General features: G+C 41.6%; 1 protein-coding gene across 3 annotated transcripts in view; it reads right to left on the bottom strand.

The window, feature by feature from the left end:
- Positions 1-17822, bottom strand: part of APMAP (adipocyte plasma membrane associated protein) — a 149926-nt gene that overhangs the window by 109973 nt on the left and 22131 nt on the right. For all 3 annotated transcript variants that reach the window (XM_080814560.1, XM_080814559.1, XM_080814558.1), the window contains exons 4-8: positions 7094-7186; positions 5532-5648; positions 4090-4264; positions 3353-3487; positions 2729-2921 (exon numbers count right to left, since the gene is read on the bottom strand). In XM_080814560.1, the coding sequence (XP_080670686.1) occupies positions 2729-2921; positions 3353-3487; positions 4090-4264; positions 5532-5648; positions 7094-7186 (713 nt within the window). The remainder of the gene's footprint in view (positions 1-2728; positions 2922-3352; positions 3488-4089; positions 4265-5531; positions 5649-7093; positions 7187-17822) is intronic.

Raw genomic sequence — 17822 nt, forward strand, 5'->3', positions numbered from 1 at the left:
CCCCTAGCCCCCGTGTTGCTCAAGGGTTAAAATGTATTTATCTATGTATGAATACACACGCATATGTTCCCCAGCTTTGTCTGTTGAGGGGGACTAGGAGCAGTGACACACCAAAAGCCATGAGCACATGTAGCACCAGATCCCCTGTGAAAGGAACCAAGGTTCATGGAGAAGTGGTCGATTACAGAGTTGGGGCATGGACAACGTGTTGTGCCAAAAAGCAAGGAACCACTCCAAAAACAGTAAGGACATGTGCAAAGATCAAGAGCCACACTGAGGGGGCTCCCACTGGCCACAGCCAGACAATCTGAGCCTCAAAATAAATAATGGCAGTAAGAGATTATAAACCACTGAAAAATAAAGGCAGCCATGAGATCACCCTGATGCTTACTTATTTAGAAAGTACCTCCCCACAAAATACCTATTAATTACCAATGGAAAAAGAGTGACTTCACAGTGGAGAAGCCAGCATTCATCACTGAATCACATGGCCAGCACTGCCACCACCAGTATGGGACAAGCTGACATCATGTGCCTCCAGACAAGACATACTAAGAATACAAGTTCTGTGGTCTTCCTGCCAGAGACATATAACCTAAGTCTAATCATGAGAAATGCCTGATGACCCACACGGAGGAACATTCTACAACATGACTGACCTGTAATTCTCAAAAAGATCAAGACTGAGGAGCTGTTCCAGATCGAAGGAGAATAAAGAGACATAGCAACTGAAGGCCACACCTCAGCCTGGGTAGAATCCACAAGGGCAACTCCCCAAACCCTGATGATGACAGGGCATCAGGTCAGCAACTTACTTGCAAACAGTTCAGGGAAAGAAATTCTTTGTACCCTCTTGCCAATTTTCTAAGTCTGATACTATCTCAAAGCTAAAAACAAACAAAAATCCTCCATGACTTCAACAAAAGTTAGGATAAGATCTAGACTTTGTCATGTCTGCAAGGCCTATGGTCCTCTCCCACTGCTCTCGATCTACTTCAGGAAGGTGTGGAGCTCTCCTGTGCTGGGAACATGTGCCACCGCTCCAGCTCCTTCTCACACTTGTAGCCTCATCTCTCTGAGCACACATCACTTCCACAGTAATTTCTGAGCACCTGTCATGTTCTAGGTGCTGGGGACAAAGGAGCGAATGAAACAGAAGAACACCTGCCCTGATGGAGCATGTGTTCTGTCAGGGGCTGGGGTGGGGAGAGACACACCACCAGCACCACTTCACTGCGGGAAAATGGACAGGACCAGAAAGAGAACACCTACGATAGTCAGCTATAGGCATTATATGCATATCCCCATTACATTTTTTCAGTACCTCATGAAATAGAATGATGTTGTTACTCCTCCCACTTGAAAGACAGAGGAATTGAGGCAGAGAGATCACGTCATTTGGCCAGGGTCCCACAACTGGCCTAGCCTTCAAAACCCCTGTTCTTAAAAAACAAAAACAAAAAACAAAAAACAAAAAAACAAAAACCAAAACCAAAACCTGTCCTTCCTCCTACTTCACCATTCTTCCTCCTACCTCACCATTCTGCCTTCTTTTCACAGTGGGAAAAGGTGCTGGCTCTGGAGCCAACGAGGCAAAGAAGAGGAAAATACCCACAGAACTTGCAACAAAACTAAAGGCCATAGACCAGCGTCCAGGTGCCTACAGCCCCTCAGCAGGGCCTAGGCATAGGGCCCCGCACTGTGCAGACTCGGTAACTGCTGCGTGGTACCTTCCAAGGCCTTAAGTTACAATTATTTTAATATCTATTCAATATTCAAATTCAATCTCAGTTTCAAACATCTATTCAGCCTGTGAAATGGAGCTTGTTGGAAATGAAGACTTCTGCATGACAGAAGCGCCAATATTAGCCAGTTCCTCATCCACAGTGTAAGACACAGGGAATTACACTGAGGACATTTCAGGGAAGTCACTGGAGGAAAGGCTTCATTAAAGGGTCTGTGGCTGGCCCTTGGTGAGGGTCGTGATTATTTTTGTAATGAAAAAGAGTTTGGTGTGCTAAGAAGTCAAAGGTCAGGATCCTCTGGGGATGGGGGAGTATGACTTATGGGAAGGCTTCAGGGGGCAGGAGGAACCAGGGTGGGATGGGATCTGAGGAAAGTGTGTCTCCATGTATGGCTACAGGAAGGTGTGCCTGAAAACCCTTTGAGGAGGAACAGCAGTGTGGTCTGCAGGCACCCCACTTGAAGGCCAAGTTGCAGGGTCTATGGAGTGGGGAGAAGGCCTGAAACAGCTATCACAAAGGGGCAGGTGTGATTGACAGGACAGGATGGTGAGGGTGATGGTAAAAATACCCAGACAAGGAAACCAGAAGGGTAACATCAAAGGGTTCAAGTGTTTCAACTTACATTTCAGTCTGAAGCATAAAATGTGTTTTAAAGAAGTCACTAAAAGTGGGGCACCTGGGTGGTTTAGCTGGTTAAGCATCCGATGCTTGACTCTCAATTTCAGGTTGGGTCATCGCTCATCATCTCAGAGGCATGAGGGCTGGATCTCCTCACTGGGTGTGGAGTCGTCTGCTTAAGACTCTCTCTCCCATTCTCCCTCCCTTTGGCCCTCCCCTCTGCTCACTCACATTTAAAATATAAGTCACTATAAGTACCATATATTATAAGCAGCATGAGAATTTTTTGAGCTCCCAAGGTCAAAAAAGATTGTAATTAGATGCATTTTCATTTTGTTTTCTGGAATTATAGTTTTCATAGTTACCTTAAAAATCATTCTTTTTATATAGGGTCTCTCAGATAAGAAATCCAACATAGAAAACCCAGGGTTGGAGCGAATGGTTGCCATGCTGACCCAGTAACCTCCAGAGCTGCTAGGTCGGATGTTGTCTGGAAATCCAGGCAGGTTCTCCACGAACAGATCAGCCCCTCCCTTCATCAGGCCTGACAGGTAGAATCTGAAAAATTCATCCAAGCAAATGGTGAGCACTGGCCCCCAAATTTAAGGAAAACTTTTAGTCAAACACCAAAATTGATTTATAATTGTAAACGTGTCCACCATGAAGGAAAACACAAGATGGTGAAAAGGCACTCACCACCCTGGGGAAAAGCTAGAAGCAGCAGCAGGGAGTCGGCCCACCCAGTAGGGAAAGGGACCCAGGATGTGTGGTCAGCATGAAATTGAGACTCTCCCAGACTGCAAGTTTCAAGCAGGCTGAGATGGAGGAGAAAGAAAAGGCACCCCTGAATTTTACTGCTTCCACTATCACACAAAGGAGAAGGTGCCCTGCCCCATCTCCAATCATGTAGCTCAATACCTCCCTGCAACCCAGGCTGGGCCACAGCGAGCTCTAGCACACCCTCAAAGCTTGGCTGGGGCCGCACGCACCTTCTTATCCTTGCCATTGTCGTCTCCGCCACCAGGACAAAGTCCTCCATGGGAGAAAGCTGTACTCCGTTAGGGAACCGCAACTGGTCCAGTAAAACCTTCACTTCCTTGGTCTCTGTGTCATACTCTAGTAGGCTGTGGAGCACCAACAGCAAATGCTCAAGTGGGAGAGTCTGTGGCCCCTGCCACCTTGGAGCCTTGCTCCCCTCTGAGCCTCAGGCAGAGGGCCTGTGGAAGGGATCCACCTCATGCTGTAGTGACAAGGCCCCCTGGTGGCCCTCTGCCCAGACCTGACTCCAGGCTGGCCCCTGGGGGCCTTCCCATCCAGAGCAGACCCCAGGCATCCTCTTCCAGAGAACCCCTCAGTCAGTTCTCTCGCTGAGCCGGGAGCTGGCTCACCACCAGGGAGGGCCCCCATGGCTCCAGCCTCAAAGGAGTCCTCCTTGGGAGGGATGACCTAAAATGGAGGCCAGTCTGGGAGGTGTCACCCAGACTGCTTAGACCACATGCTCAGATCGACTGGCCTGTTTTAATTACATTTTTTCAAAGAGAAAGTGAGGACATCTTGTTCTGTTTTGTTGCATCCATCACCTGTTTCCAGAAGTCATGAACGTCCTATCTCTAAAGCTATAATATTCTTCTCAGAAACACTCCAATGACTCCCACAGATAAGCTCTGCCGAAGTCACCCTGCCTGACATGATCTCACCGAGTAGAAGATCTGAAATGAACACTCACCGCCCATCCTCCGTTCCCTCCATAACCAGAAGCAGGTAATCTCGCCTTTGCCATTTGCTGCTAGAATCCGTAAAATAAATCTTCCTCCCATCCTGAGTTATTGTAAGATCATTCACAAAGGACATTTTCCTCCCCTCAATGGTTGTCTCAGAGGAGATCAGCAATTTCACTTCACCTGAGGTAGGAAGAAAGAAAAGAAGAGAGGGAGGGAAAGAGAGAGGGGCAAAGAAGGAAAGAAAAAAGAAAATAATGGAAAAAAGGAAGGAAAGGAGGGAGGAAGAGAAGACCTGTTTTCATTCTAAGAACTTGTATGTCAATAATTTCAAAGTCTCAATCAGCCTACCTGATTTAAAAGGAAAAACTAAAAATGATCTTCTCCAGTAGATTTATTCCCTCTTCCAGTAAAAAACACTGTTTTCCTCTCTTTCAGCTCTTAGAGATGAATGTTTTTACAATGACTTCATTAACAGCAAAACCCTTCCTCTAAGGATGAGGACCTCTTCCTTTCACCAAGACCAAATGAATTTCGGGGCACCTGGGTGGCTCAGTTGGTTAAGCAACTGGCTTCAGCTCAGGTCATGATCCCAGGGTCCTGGGATGGAGCCCCACACTGGGCTCCTTGCTCAAAGGGAAGCCTGCTTCTCCCTCTCCCACTCCCCCTGCTTGTGTTCCTCTTTTATTGTCATTCCCTCTGTCAAATAAATAAATAGAATCTTAAAAAAAAAAAGAAAAAAGACCAAATGACATTTAAAAAATCTATTAAGAATCTTAGGTGAAAGGCAACTATCTTTCAGTTTGCTTGACAGAAATACAAAATGTCCTATTCATCCAGTTTTAAATACGGAAATGGTGACAGTGGTAAACTTTAAAAACAGGAGAGTAACCATTTATAGAGTGCTAAACTGTCTCCATGTATAATCTCATTTAAACCCTCACACAATCTCACAAGGCAGGCACTACCATTAGCCCTGTTTCATGGATGAGTAACTTGTGCACAGAGAGGCTAAGGCACCTGCATAGTCGCACAGCCAGCCAACGGCAGAGCCTCAGGCACCACCACCCCCCAATAACAAATTCTTGCGTCATACAAACTCCCCTGCTGAAGCACATACAGGGAGAAAAATGGGAGGAGGAAATGGACGAAGAACAAATAAAGAGACAGAAAACAAACTGGAAGATAAGACAGAGACACAGAAAAATAAAGATAGGAGTACTAACATTTTGTGGAATAGACCCTGTTGCTAAAACACAAACAGGAAATTAGGGTATTGTTACTTGATAGCTGATATGTGTAGGCAGTACTTCCAAGATTGTTCAATGAATAAGAAAATATTAGAGTCTCCAGTAGACTGTACTGAACAAATTCTATTAAATCCACTTATGCACATATTGTTTAAAACATCTGAAATAATCCCAGAAGGAAATAAGGCACTGCTACGTACGTTTCCAGGGATTTACTTCAAATAGTCCCTTATATGCATCAGCCACAAAAAGGGTTCCATTGGGCCCCGCCCGGATGCCCAGGGGCCTCCCACAAACAGGCTCATCATCTCGGGTTTCTAGGGAAACAAATGGATAGGAATCAGTGGCTGGTCCCAGATTGTACCTGTGCCTCCGAGTACCTATCCCATCCCTTCCTAAATATACACCCTGCTGTTCAGAACAGAAAAGGATATGGCATTAGAAACAGAGCTATTCCCCAGGCCCTCAGAACTTATGACATTGTCTGGTGTATCCAGAGGGACCACCTGAGAATATGGATCTGAACAAATCAACAGCAATTGGTATCCAAGAATTGCATTCATGTCAGCATCCTGAGACTTGAACAGTTATTAACTCAGGGACATCATCAGGACCCAGGCCCCAACTCTAGAACTACCCCCCAGGACCTCAGTTAATTGTCAGTTTAATCTCAAATGCCTGACCTGAATATTCTGCCTGTCCAGGGCCTTGGCAGTTTTCCCTCCACCTGGCTTAAAGGGAGAGATACTATTTTATTCCTTAGATTAATATCTATACTCTTTTTAAACCTGTGGCTTGCAGGTGTGTTTACTGCCAGGCTTCGTATGCAGGGATGCTTCTGTAAGCTGCTTACTGCAGGCGTGCTCAGTGCAAGGTGCTTTCTGTGGGGTGCTTTACAAAGGGTGCTTACTGAAGGGTGCTTAGTGCAGGGTGCTTTCCATGGGGTGCTTACTACAGGAATCCTTACTGCAGGATACTTACTATTGGGCCACTTCCTGCCAAAATACAGAGTGGAAAAGGCAGATTAAAAAAAAAAATGAATGTAGAGTATGATTCCATCACAAAACCAGAGTACCCACGAGCAGAAAGAGCCCTGAAAAGCTATGCACTAAAATGTTAGTAGTTATATCTGTGAAGACTCTAAGCTGACTTTTACTTTCTCCTTTGTACCTTTGTACAATGAAAATGCATCATTTTTACAAAAGCATTCTAGCTATTAAAAAGTGGTAACTACTAAGAAAACTGTGGGCTACCAGGTTTTAAACAGTGAGATTCTTCTAGTCTAATTTCCCCAAACCTGAGTGACATAAAGGTGTTTTCACTCTGAAAGACACTGCTGAAATTCCTGAGAAGCTAATGCAGGAACAACATTTCGGCGTGCAAGTGATGACCGAGCCGACTGCTTCTCCATAGCAGCACTCTGACCATGGCTATAAATCTTCCTCAAAGTGACCTCAAGGGGGAACGCCACTATGGAATGGTGGAGGTGTGGGGCCCTAAAGTAACTGGCAGGTGCTGGGGCCACTGCCTAGCTGGCAAGCTGCACCTGCATGGTGACAATCAGGTACCATAAGGTCCAGGGACCACATGGCAAATGAAGAGCTGGAGGTAACACTCAGGTCAGGCTCTGTTGGCCACGTGGTCAGGGGCTCTTCACCTGCAAGGGTGAACCTGACTTCTAAGGAAATTTAGCTCCGCCCAGCCATTCAGCACCTTTCTCAATGACCACAGACATATATTGGGGTTGCTGTCACTGACTTACTGCATGGGCCTGAACCAAGCTGAGCGATGGTCTCTATTTCACCATTTTCAAGTTTTACAATCCGGCCATCTGCTGTACCAGTAAACATCACATCTGTTTAAAAAAATAAAAAAGAACAAGAGAGTTACTAGATTAACCTAAGAACTGTGATCATACTGCCCTCTACAACAGAGGGGGCCTGTTTGTATTTTGCATCTCTAGAAAGAAAATGACAGCTTTGAAGATGAAGGAGAGGTGATGTCGGAGTTCTTAAAAAGTCCTCAAAGCATGCAGTGATAAAACCATGGAGGCCTGGGGTACTGGCACATGGGCTTCACCCTGACACTGGAGCAAGGGTATAGAAGACACCAGTCAGTGAAAAAACTGTGAGGATTTTCCACTCTCAAAAGAGTGCGGACTCTTGAGCTAACCTTCAGCACTCAGGGTTCGTGTCTGCCTCCGGCCGATGTCTGCTGCAGACACTGATTATACCCAACTAAAGGGGAAGAAATGCTAAGAAGTGCCTCAGGATAAAACTAAAGCACATTAAGTGCTCAGTTTATCAGCACATGTACTACAACTGGAACAACACAGAGATTAGCATGGCCGCTGCACAAAGATGACATGCAGATTCGTGAAACAGTCCATAGTTTTTGAATATATATGGGCAAACTCTAGGGCAACTACTAAAACAATTTTTTCTTAGAAAAAGTATAATTGATATGTTAAGCAAGAAGACAAAATGGAATCATAAAATGGTCAATTAAAACTATAAGAGCTATACTTGTGGTGAATATAGCATAATGTATACATTTGTCAATCACTAAGTTGTTCAACTGAAATTAATGTAACACTGTGTGTCAACTGTACTAACAAAACAAAACAAAACAAAACCAAAAACTATAAAAGGCTGAGAGTGAAGACAAAAATAGGAACAAAAAAAAACCAACAACAAAGGAACAAATAGAAAACAGTAACAATAATGGTAAATATTAATTTAACTACATCAATTATTACTTCAAACATCAATGGTTTAAATATACCATTAAGGGGTGCCTGGGTGGCTCAGTGGGTTAAAGCCTCTGCCTTCAGCTCAGATCATGATCCCAGGGTCCTGGGATCGAGCCCCACATCGGGCTCTCTGCTCGGTGGGGAGCCTGCTTCCTCCTCTCTCTCTCTCTGCCTGCCTCTCTGCCTACTTGTGATCTCTTTTTAAAAAAGAATAAATAAATAAATATACCATTTAAAAAACAGACTCTCAGAGTAAATAAAAAAAAAAAAACAAGACTCTACATGTTGTCCATAAGAAACCCACTTTAAATATAAAGACACATAGATTAAATATAAAGGGATAGAAGAAGATATACCATGCCAACACTAATCAAAAGAAAGGGAATAGCCACATTGATCTTGGACACAGCCAACTTCAGAGAAAAAAAAAACATTATCAGGGACAAAGAAGAATATTACATATAGTAGTGGTCAATCTTCCGAGAAGACATAATAAGATTTAATGTATATGTGCTTAATAACAGCATCAAATACCATGAAGCAAGGCTGATAGAAATGCAAGAAGAAATAGATAAATACAAGAGCTGAAAACTTCAGCATCTCTCTATCAGAAATGGACAAGCTCTAAAGACAGAAAATCAATAATCACATAGTTGAACACAACAGCACCATTGATCAACTGGATACAATTGACATCTATCAACTGCTCAACCAAATGCAGCAAAATACACATTTTTCTCAAGCTCATATAGAACATTCAGCAAGACAGACCACAATCTGGGCCATAAAACACACCTTAACAAATTTAAAAGAATAGAAATCATACATTGCTGCTCTCAGACCGCAACGGAATTAAAATACAAATCAATACAGACAGATGGCTGGAAAATCCTGAAATACCTGAAGATTAACACACTTCTATTTAGAAGTTATTTAACTCACAGGTCGAAGAAGAAATCTCAAGAGAAACTGGAGAACATTTTGAACTAAATGAAAATGAAAGTACAACTTCTCAAAATATGGGGGATGAAGTGAAAGCAGTGCTTAGGGAGAAATTTATAGCATTGAATACATATATTAGGAAAGAAGAAAGATCTACAATCAATCATCTAAGCATCTATCTTAGGAAACTAGGAAAAGAAGAGCAAAGTAAACCCAAGGTAAACAGAAGAAAGAAATAATAAATAAAAATTAGAGCAGATATCAATGAAATTGAAAACAGGAAATCAAAAGAGAAAAATTAACAAAACCAAAAGATGGTTCTTTGAAAAGATCAATAAATGATAATTGCTTAGCCAGGCTAACTAAATTAAAAAGAGAGGAGATATAAATTGCCAATATCAGAAATGAAAGACAGAACATCCCTACAGACTCCGTGGACATAAAAGGATAATAAAGGAATATCATAAACAGCTCTATGTTCACAACTTTGGTGACCTAGATGAAATAAACCAATATTCTAAAAAATGCCATCAGCCAAGACACACACAAGAAGAAACAGACTATTTGAATAGGCCTGTATCTATTGAAGAAATGAATCAATAACAAATAACCTTCCAAAGAGAAAAACCATAAAGCTTTTACCAATGGGTTCACTGATGAATTCTACTAAACAATTAAGGAAGAAACAACACCAATTCCCTATAATCTCTTCTAGAAAATAGAAGAGGAGGGAATACTTGCTAATATTTTCGATGAAGCCAGCATTAGTCTAATGCCAACACCAGACAGTCATTACAAAAAAACTATAGATCAAAATCTCTCATGAATACAAATGCAAAAATCCAGGGCACCTGGGTGGCTCAGCTGGTTAAGCATCTGCCTTCAGGTCCCAGGGCCCTGGGATCAAGTACTGCTCAGGGCTCTCTACTCCTCCCTCCTGCCTGCTTTTCTTTCCTCCTTTTTTTTTTCCCCTTTTTAAAAAAAGTTTTTAATTAACATATAATGTATTATTTGCCCCAGGAGTACAGGTCTGTGAATCATCAGGCTTACACACTTCACAGCACTCACCATAGCACATACCCTCCCCAATGTCCATAACCCAATCACGCTCTTCATAGCCCCCTCCCCGCAGCAACCTTCAAGTTTGTTTTGTGAGCTTAAGAGACTCTTATGGTTTGTCTCCCTCCCAATCCCACCTTGTTTCATTTTTTCTTTCTCTAACCCCAAACCTCCACTTTGCCTCTCAAATTCCTCGTATCAGGGAGATCATATGATAATTGTCTTTCTCTGATTGACTTATTTCACTCAGCATAATACCCTGAAGGTCCATCCACATTGTTGCAAATGGTAAGATTTCATTTCTCTTGATGGCTGCATAGTATTCCATTGTGTATATACACCATATCACTTTATTCATTCATCTGTTGATGGACATCTAGGTTCTTTCCATAATTTGGCTATTGTGGACATTGCTGCTATAAACTTTCGGGTGCACATGCCCATTCGGATCACTACATTTGAATCTTTAGGGTAAAAACCCAGGAGTGTGACTGCTGGGTCATAGGGTAGCTCTATTTTCAACTTTTTGAGGAACCTCCATGCTGTTTTCCAGAGTGGTTGCACCAGCTTGCATTCCCACCAACAGTGTAAGAGGGTTCCCCTTTCTCAGCATCTTCTCCAACATCTGTTGTTTCTTGACTTGTTAATTTTAGCCATTCTGACAGGTGTGAGGTGGTATCTCATTGTGGTTTTGATTTGTATTTCCCTGATGCCGAATGATGTGGAACACTTGTTCATGTGTCTGTGGGCCATCTGGATGTCTTCTTTGCAGAAATGTCTGTTCATGTCCTCTGCCCATTTCTTGATTGGATTATTTGTTCTTTGGGTGTTGAGTTTGATAAGTTCTTTATAGATTTTGGATAGTAGCCCTTTATCTGATATGTCATTTGCAAATATATTCACCCATTCTGTCAGTTGTCTTTTGGTTTTGTTGACTTTTTCCTTTGCTGTGCAAAAAAAGCTTTTTATCTTGGTGAAGTCCCAATAGTTCATTTTTGCCATTGCTTCCCTTGCCTTTGGCGATGTTTCTAGGAAGAAGCTGTTGTGGCTGAGGTTGAAGAGGTTGTTGCCCGTGTTCTCCTCAGAGGTCTCACTTTGAGACTCCTGTCTCACTTTGAGGTCTTTCATCCATTTTGAGTCTATTTTTGTGTATGGTATAAGGAAACGGTCCAGTTTCATTTTTCTTCATGTGGCTTTTCAATTTTCCCAACACCATTTGTTGAAGAGACTGTCTTTTTTCCATTGGACATTCTTTCCTGCTTTGTCAAAGATTAGTTGACCATAGAGCTGAGGGTCTATTTCTGGGCTCTCTATTCTGTTCCATTGAACTATGTGTTTGTTTTTGTGCCAGTACCATAATATCTTGAAGATTACAGCTTTGCAATAGAGCTTGAAGTCTGGAATTGTGATGCCACCAACTTTGGCTTTCTTTTTCAACATTCCTCTGGCCATTCGAGGTCTTTTTTGGCTCCATATAAAGCTTAGGATTATTTGTTCCATTTCTTTGAAAAAAATTGATGGCATTTTGATAGGGATTGCATTAAACATGTAGATTGCTTTAGGTAGCATAGACATTTTCACAATATTTGTTCTTCCAATCCATGAGCATGTAACATTTTTTCATTTCCTTGTATCCTCCTCAATTGCTTTCATGAGTACTTTATATTTTCTGAGTACAGATACATTGCCTCTTTGGTTAGGTTTATTCCTAGGTATCTCATGGCTTTGGGTGCAACTGTAAATGGGATTGACTCCTTAAGTTCTCATTCTTCTGTCTTGCTGTTGGTGTAAAGAAATGCAACTGATTTCTGTGCATTGATTTTTATATCCTGACACTTTACTGAATTCCTGTACAAGTTCTAGAAGATTTGGAGTGGAGTCTTCTGGGTTTTCCACATAAAGTATCTCATCATCTGCAAAGAGTGAGAGTTTGACTTCTTCTTTGCCTGAATTCAGATGCTTTTGATTTCTTTTTGTTGTCTGATTGCCAAAACTAGGACTTCTAGTACTATGTTGAATAGCAGTGGTGATAGTGGACATCCCTGCCATGTTCCTGACCTTAGGGGAAAAGCTCTCATTTTTTCCCCATTGAGAATGATGTTCAATGTGGGTTTTTCATCGTTGGTTTTGATGATATTGAGGTATGTACCCTCCATCCCTACACTTTGAAGAGTTTTGATCAAGAAAGGATGCTGTACTTTGTCAAATACTTTTTCAGCATCTTTTGAGAGTATCATATGGTTCTTGTTCTTTTTTTTGTTAATGTATTGTATCACGTTGATTGATTTGCAGATGTTGAACCAACCTTGCAGCCCTGGAATAAATCCCACTTGGTCATGGTGAATAATCCTTTTAATGTACTGTTGGATCTTATTGGCTAGTATTTTGGTGAGAATTTTCGCATCTGTGTTTATCAAGGACATTGGTCTGCAATTCTCCTTTTTGGTGGGGTCTTTGTCTGGTTTGAGGATCAAGATAATGCTGGCCTCATAAAATGAGTTTTGAAGTTTTCCTTCCATTTCTATTGTTTGGAACAGTTTCAAGAGAATAGGTATTAATTCTTCTTTAAGTGGCTGGTAGAATTCCCCTGGGAAGCCGTCTGGCCCCGGGCTCTTGTTTGTTGGTAGACTTTTGATGAGTGCTTCAATCTCCTTACTGGTTATGGGTCTGTTCAGGTTTTCTATTTCTTCCTGGTTCAGTTGTGGTAGTTTATACATCTCTAGGAATGCATCCATTTCTTCCAAATTGTCAAATTTGCTGGTGTATAGTTGCTCATAATGTGTTCTTATAATTATTTGTATTTCTTTGGTGTTGGTTGTGATATCTCCTCTTTCATTCATGATTTTATTTATTTGGGTTCTTTCTCTTTTCTTTTTGATAAATCTGGCCAGGGGTTTATCAATCTTATTAATTCTTTCAAAGAACCAGCTCCTAGTTTCATTGATCTGTTCTACCATTCTTTTGGTTTCTATTTCATTGATATCTGCTCTGATCTTTATTATTTCTTTTCTCCTGTTGGTTTTTGGCTTTCATTGCTGTTCTTTCTCCAGCTTCTTTAGGTGTAGGGTTAGGTTGTATACTTGAAACCTTTCTTGTTTCTTGACAAAGGCTTGTATCACTATATACTTTCCTCTCAGGACTGCCTATGCTGTGTCCCACAGATTTTGAACAGTTGTGTTTTCATTTACATTTGTTTCCATGAACTTTTTCAATTCTTCTTTAGTTTCCTGGTTGACCCATTCATTCTTTAGTAGGATTCTCTTTAGCCTCCATGTATTTGGGTTCTTTCCAACTTTCCTCTTGTGATTGAGTTCTAGCTTCAGAGTATTATGGTCTGAAAATATGCAGGGATATGATCCCAATCTTTTGGAACCAGTTGAGACCTGATTTGTGACCCAGGAAGTGATCTATTCTGGAGAATGTTTCATGTGCATGAGAAGAATGTGTCTTCTGTTGCTTTGGGATGGAATGTTCTGAATATATCTGTGATGTCCATCTGGGCCAGTGTGTCATTTAAGGCCTTTATTTCCTTGTTGACCTTTTGCTTGGATGATCTGTCCATTAAAGTGAGGGGGGTGTTAAAGTCCACTACTATTACTGTATTATTGTTGATGTGTTTCTTTGATTTTGTTATTAATTGGTTTATATAGTTGGCTGCTCCCATTTTAGGGGTATAGATATTTAAAACTGTTAGATCTTCTTGTTGGACAGACCCTTTGAGTATGATTTAGTGTCCTTCCTCATCTCTTATGATACTCTTTGGCTTAAAATCTAATTTATCTGATATAAGGATTGCCATCCCAGCTTTCTTTTGATGTCCATTAGCATGGTAAATTGTTTTCCACCCCCTCATTTTAAATCTGGAGGTGTCTTTGGGTCTAAAATGAGTTTCTTACAGACAGCATATTGATGGGGTTTGGTTTTCTATCCATTCTGATACCCTGTATCTTTTGATTGGGGCATTTAGCCCATTTACATTCAGGGTAACTACTGAAACATATGAATTTAGTGCCATTGTACTGCCTGTAAGGTGACTGTTACTGTATATTGTCTCTGTTCCTTTCCGTTTAGGTTCTCTTTTTGTTTACAGGACCCCTTTCAATATTTCCTGTAGGGCTTGTTTGGTGTTTACAAATTCTTTTAGTTTTTGTTTGTCCTGGAAGCTTTTTATCTCGCCTTCTATTTTCAATGATTACCTAGGTGGATATAGTATTCTTGGCTGCATGATTTTCTCATTTAGTGCTCTGAAGATATCATGCCAGTTCTTTCTGGCCTGTCAGGTCTCTGTGGACAACTGTGCTGCCAATCTAATATTTTTACCATTGTGTGTTACAGACTTCTTGTCCCGGGCTGCTTTCGGATTTTCTCTTTGTCACTAAGACTTGTAAGTTTTAGTATTAGATGATGGGGTGTGGACCGATTTTTATTGATTTTGAGGGGGGTTCTCTGTGCCTCCTGGATTTTGATGCTTGTTCCCTTTGCCATATTAGGGAAATTCTCTACTATAATTCACTCCAATATATCTTCTGCCCCCTTCTGTCTTTCTTCTTCTTCTGGAATCCCAATTATTCTAATATTGTTTCATCTTATGGTATCACTTATCTCTCGAATTCTCCCTTCGCGGTCCAGTAGTTGTTTGTCTCTTTCGCTCAGCCTCTTTATTCTCTGTCATTTGGTCTTCTATATCACTAATTCTCTCTTCTGTCTCATTTATCCTTGCAGTAAGGGCCTCCATTTTTTATTGCACTTCATTAATAGCTTTTTAAATTTCATATAGGTTAGATTTTAGTTCTTTTATTTCTCCAGAAAGGGCTTTTATTTCTCTAGACAGGGTTTCTCTACTATCTTCTATGTCTTTTTCGAGCCCAGCTAGCACCTTGAGAATCATCATTCTGAACTCTAGATCTGCCATATTACCAATGTCCATACTGATTAGGTCCCTAGCCTTTGGTACTGCCTCTTTTTTTTTTTTTTTTAAGATTTTATTTATTTATTTCACAGAGATCCCAAGTAGGCAGAGAGGCAGGCGGGGGTGGGGGGGGGGTAGCAGGCTCCCCGCTGAGCAGAGAGCCCGATGTGGGGCTCAATCCCAGGACCCTGAGATCATGACCTGAGCCGAAGAGGCTTTAACCCATTGAGCCACCCAGGCGTCCCTGGTACTGCCTCTTGTTCTTCCCCCCCACCCGTGTGGTGAGTTTTTCTGCTTTGTCATGTTATCCAGATAAGAATATATGAATGAAAGAATAAAATACTAAAAGCATGGCAAAGACCTCAGAAAAATGTATGCTAACCAAATCAAAAGAGACCCCAAATCAGGAGGAGAAGAAAGGGGGTAAAAAGAAATTTTAAAAAAAAGTTATATACAGATAGAGAGATATGTATCTATCTATATATATATATAGATATTATTATATTATATATATATATAGATATTATTCTAATATCTATATATATATATTTGACTGATGAATAGAACAGAGCCACCCACTTGATTTAGGGTGTACTTTGGTCTCTTAGAAGAAACTACCTCCCAAAATTTAAAAGAAAGGAAAACATATATATACAAAAATAAGGGTAAACATGATGAAGGGATGGAGTATGATTGTAAAGAAGAAAATTTTTTTAAAAAATTCTAAAAAAGGAATTGGTAAGTTAGTTGGAAAAAGAAAGAAAAAGAAATTGGAGAGAATTTGCTCAGGCTGGAGACTAGAACAAAGCCCTGTGCTAGATTTAGGGTATATTTTGATCTATTAGAAAAAATTATAACTCAAAATTCTTTAGAAGAAAAAACCCTATATGTATACAAAAAAAGGTCAGATACAATGAAGGATAAAATATGACTATAATAATGAAGGTTTAAAAAGATTTTTTTTAGAAAGGTATTGTTAAGATATATTAGTTAATAAATGTTAAAGAAGGAAAGAGGAAAAGTTAAAAAATTAGAATAAGAAAAAAATAAAATTAAAAAAAATAATTAACTTTGCAAGACTAAAGAATAATGGGGAGAAAGCCATGAAGCCATGCTTTGCCTTCCCCTCCTCTGGAATTCCGTTGTTCTTGATCAGTGAGCTTGGTCTTGGCTAGATTTTCTTGCTGATCTTCTGGGGGGAGGGGTCTGTGGTAGTGATTCTCAAATGCCTTTGTCTGAGGCAGAATTGCACTGCCCTTGCCAGGGGCCAGGCTAAGTAATCTCCTCGGGTTTGCTCTTGGGAGCTTCCGTTCCCTGAATGCTTTCTGTAGAGCTCAGAGGACAGGAATAAAAATGGCGGCCTAACAATCTCTGGCCCGAAGGAGCTCAGAGCTCAGGACCCTACTTCTCAGTGTGCCCACAGAGAAAAGCAGTCAATCACTCCCATCTCCCTGGTCTCCAGCGGCACTTGAGCTCACCTAGCCTGTGACTGAGCGTTTCTGTCTCTGGCACACAGCCCCGTCTAGAGTCTCCAAACCCAGGAGATTCCTGGTGCGCTGTTCTTCTGGCAGAGGAAGGTGGGTCTCCCCGGATCTGCCACTTGTGGGGTCCCTGCTCAAAGAGCAGGGCCCGACTGTGCTGTGGATCACAGTTTAAGGTAACCCCGAGCTGAGCGCCCACTCCTCGGCTCCATCTCTTAGTCAGCTTCCCTGCTCTGATACCTGTGAGCTCTGCTACACTCAGACACCCTCGATTCTTCTGTGATCCCGTGGAACCTGAGACAACACTGTCCCTGTGAGAGCTCCACCCCTGCTTAGCCTCTGGAGCTATGTCCCTCAGTGGACAGACTTCTAAAGGTTGGATTTTGTGCCCCATCGGTCCACATTTGCCAGGAGCCGGCCCTCCCCGCCATGGTCTATCGTCCTGTTGTCTCAGATACATTTCTTCTCAGGTCCTACCTTTCAGAAAATGGTCAATTTTCTGTTTCTAGAACTGCTACTCTTCTTCTCTTCGATCTCCTATTGGGTTTGTAGGTATTCTGAATGGTTTGATAACTATCTAGCTGATCTCCTGTGACCTGATGTCATCTCAGTCTGCTACTCCTCCACTATCTTGACTCTCCCCTCTCCTGCCTGCTTTTCTATCTTCCTCTGCTCTTTCCTGCCCCACGCCCCTGCTCATGCCCTCACTCTCAAAAAATGAATAAAATCTTAAAAAAAAAAGAAAATCACTTAAGTAATCCATAATATCAACAGATTAGAGAAAAATCATGTGATCATATCTACAGATGCAGAAAAGCATCTGATAAACTCTAACACCCATTCTTTTTTTTTTTAATTTTATTTGTTTATTTGACAGAGTGAGATCACAAGTAAGCAGAGAGAGAGGGGGAAGCAGGCTCCCCGCTGAGCAGAGAGCCCGATGCAGGGCTTGATCTCAGGACCCTGAGATAACCCACTGAGCTACCCAGGTGCCCCTCCAACACTCATTCTTGATAAAAACTTTACAATAGAATATTACTCATCAGAAATGATGAATACCCAACTTTTCCATCAACATGGATGGGACTGGAGGAGATTATGATAAGTGAAATAAGTCAAGCAGAGAAAGTCAAGTACATACGGTTTCACTTACTTGTGGAACATAAGGAATAGCATGGAGGACATTAAGAGAAGGAAGGGAAAAATGAAGGGGGGGGCATTGGAGAGGGAGATGAACCATGAGAGACTATGGACTCTGAGAAACAAACTAAGGGTTTTAGAGAGGGGGGGGTGGGGGGATGGGTTAGCCTGGTGATGGGTATTAAGGAGGGTACGTATTGCATGGAGC

This window comes from Martes martes (genome assembly GCF_963455335.1).
Source record: "Martes martes genome assembly, chromosome: 9".
NCBI classification, from domain to species: Eukaryota; Metazoa; Chordata; class Mammalia; order Carnivora; family Mustelidae; genus Martes; species Martes martes.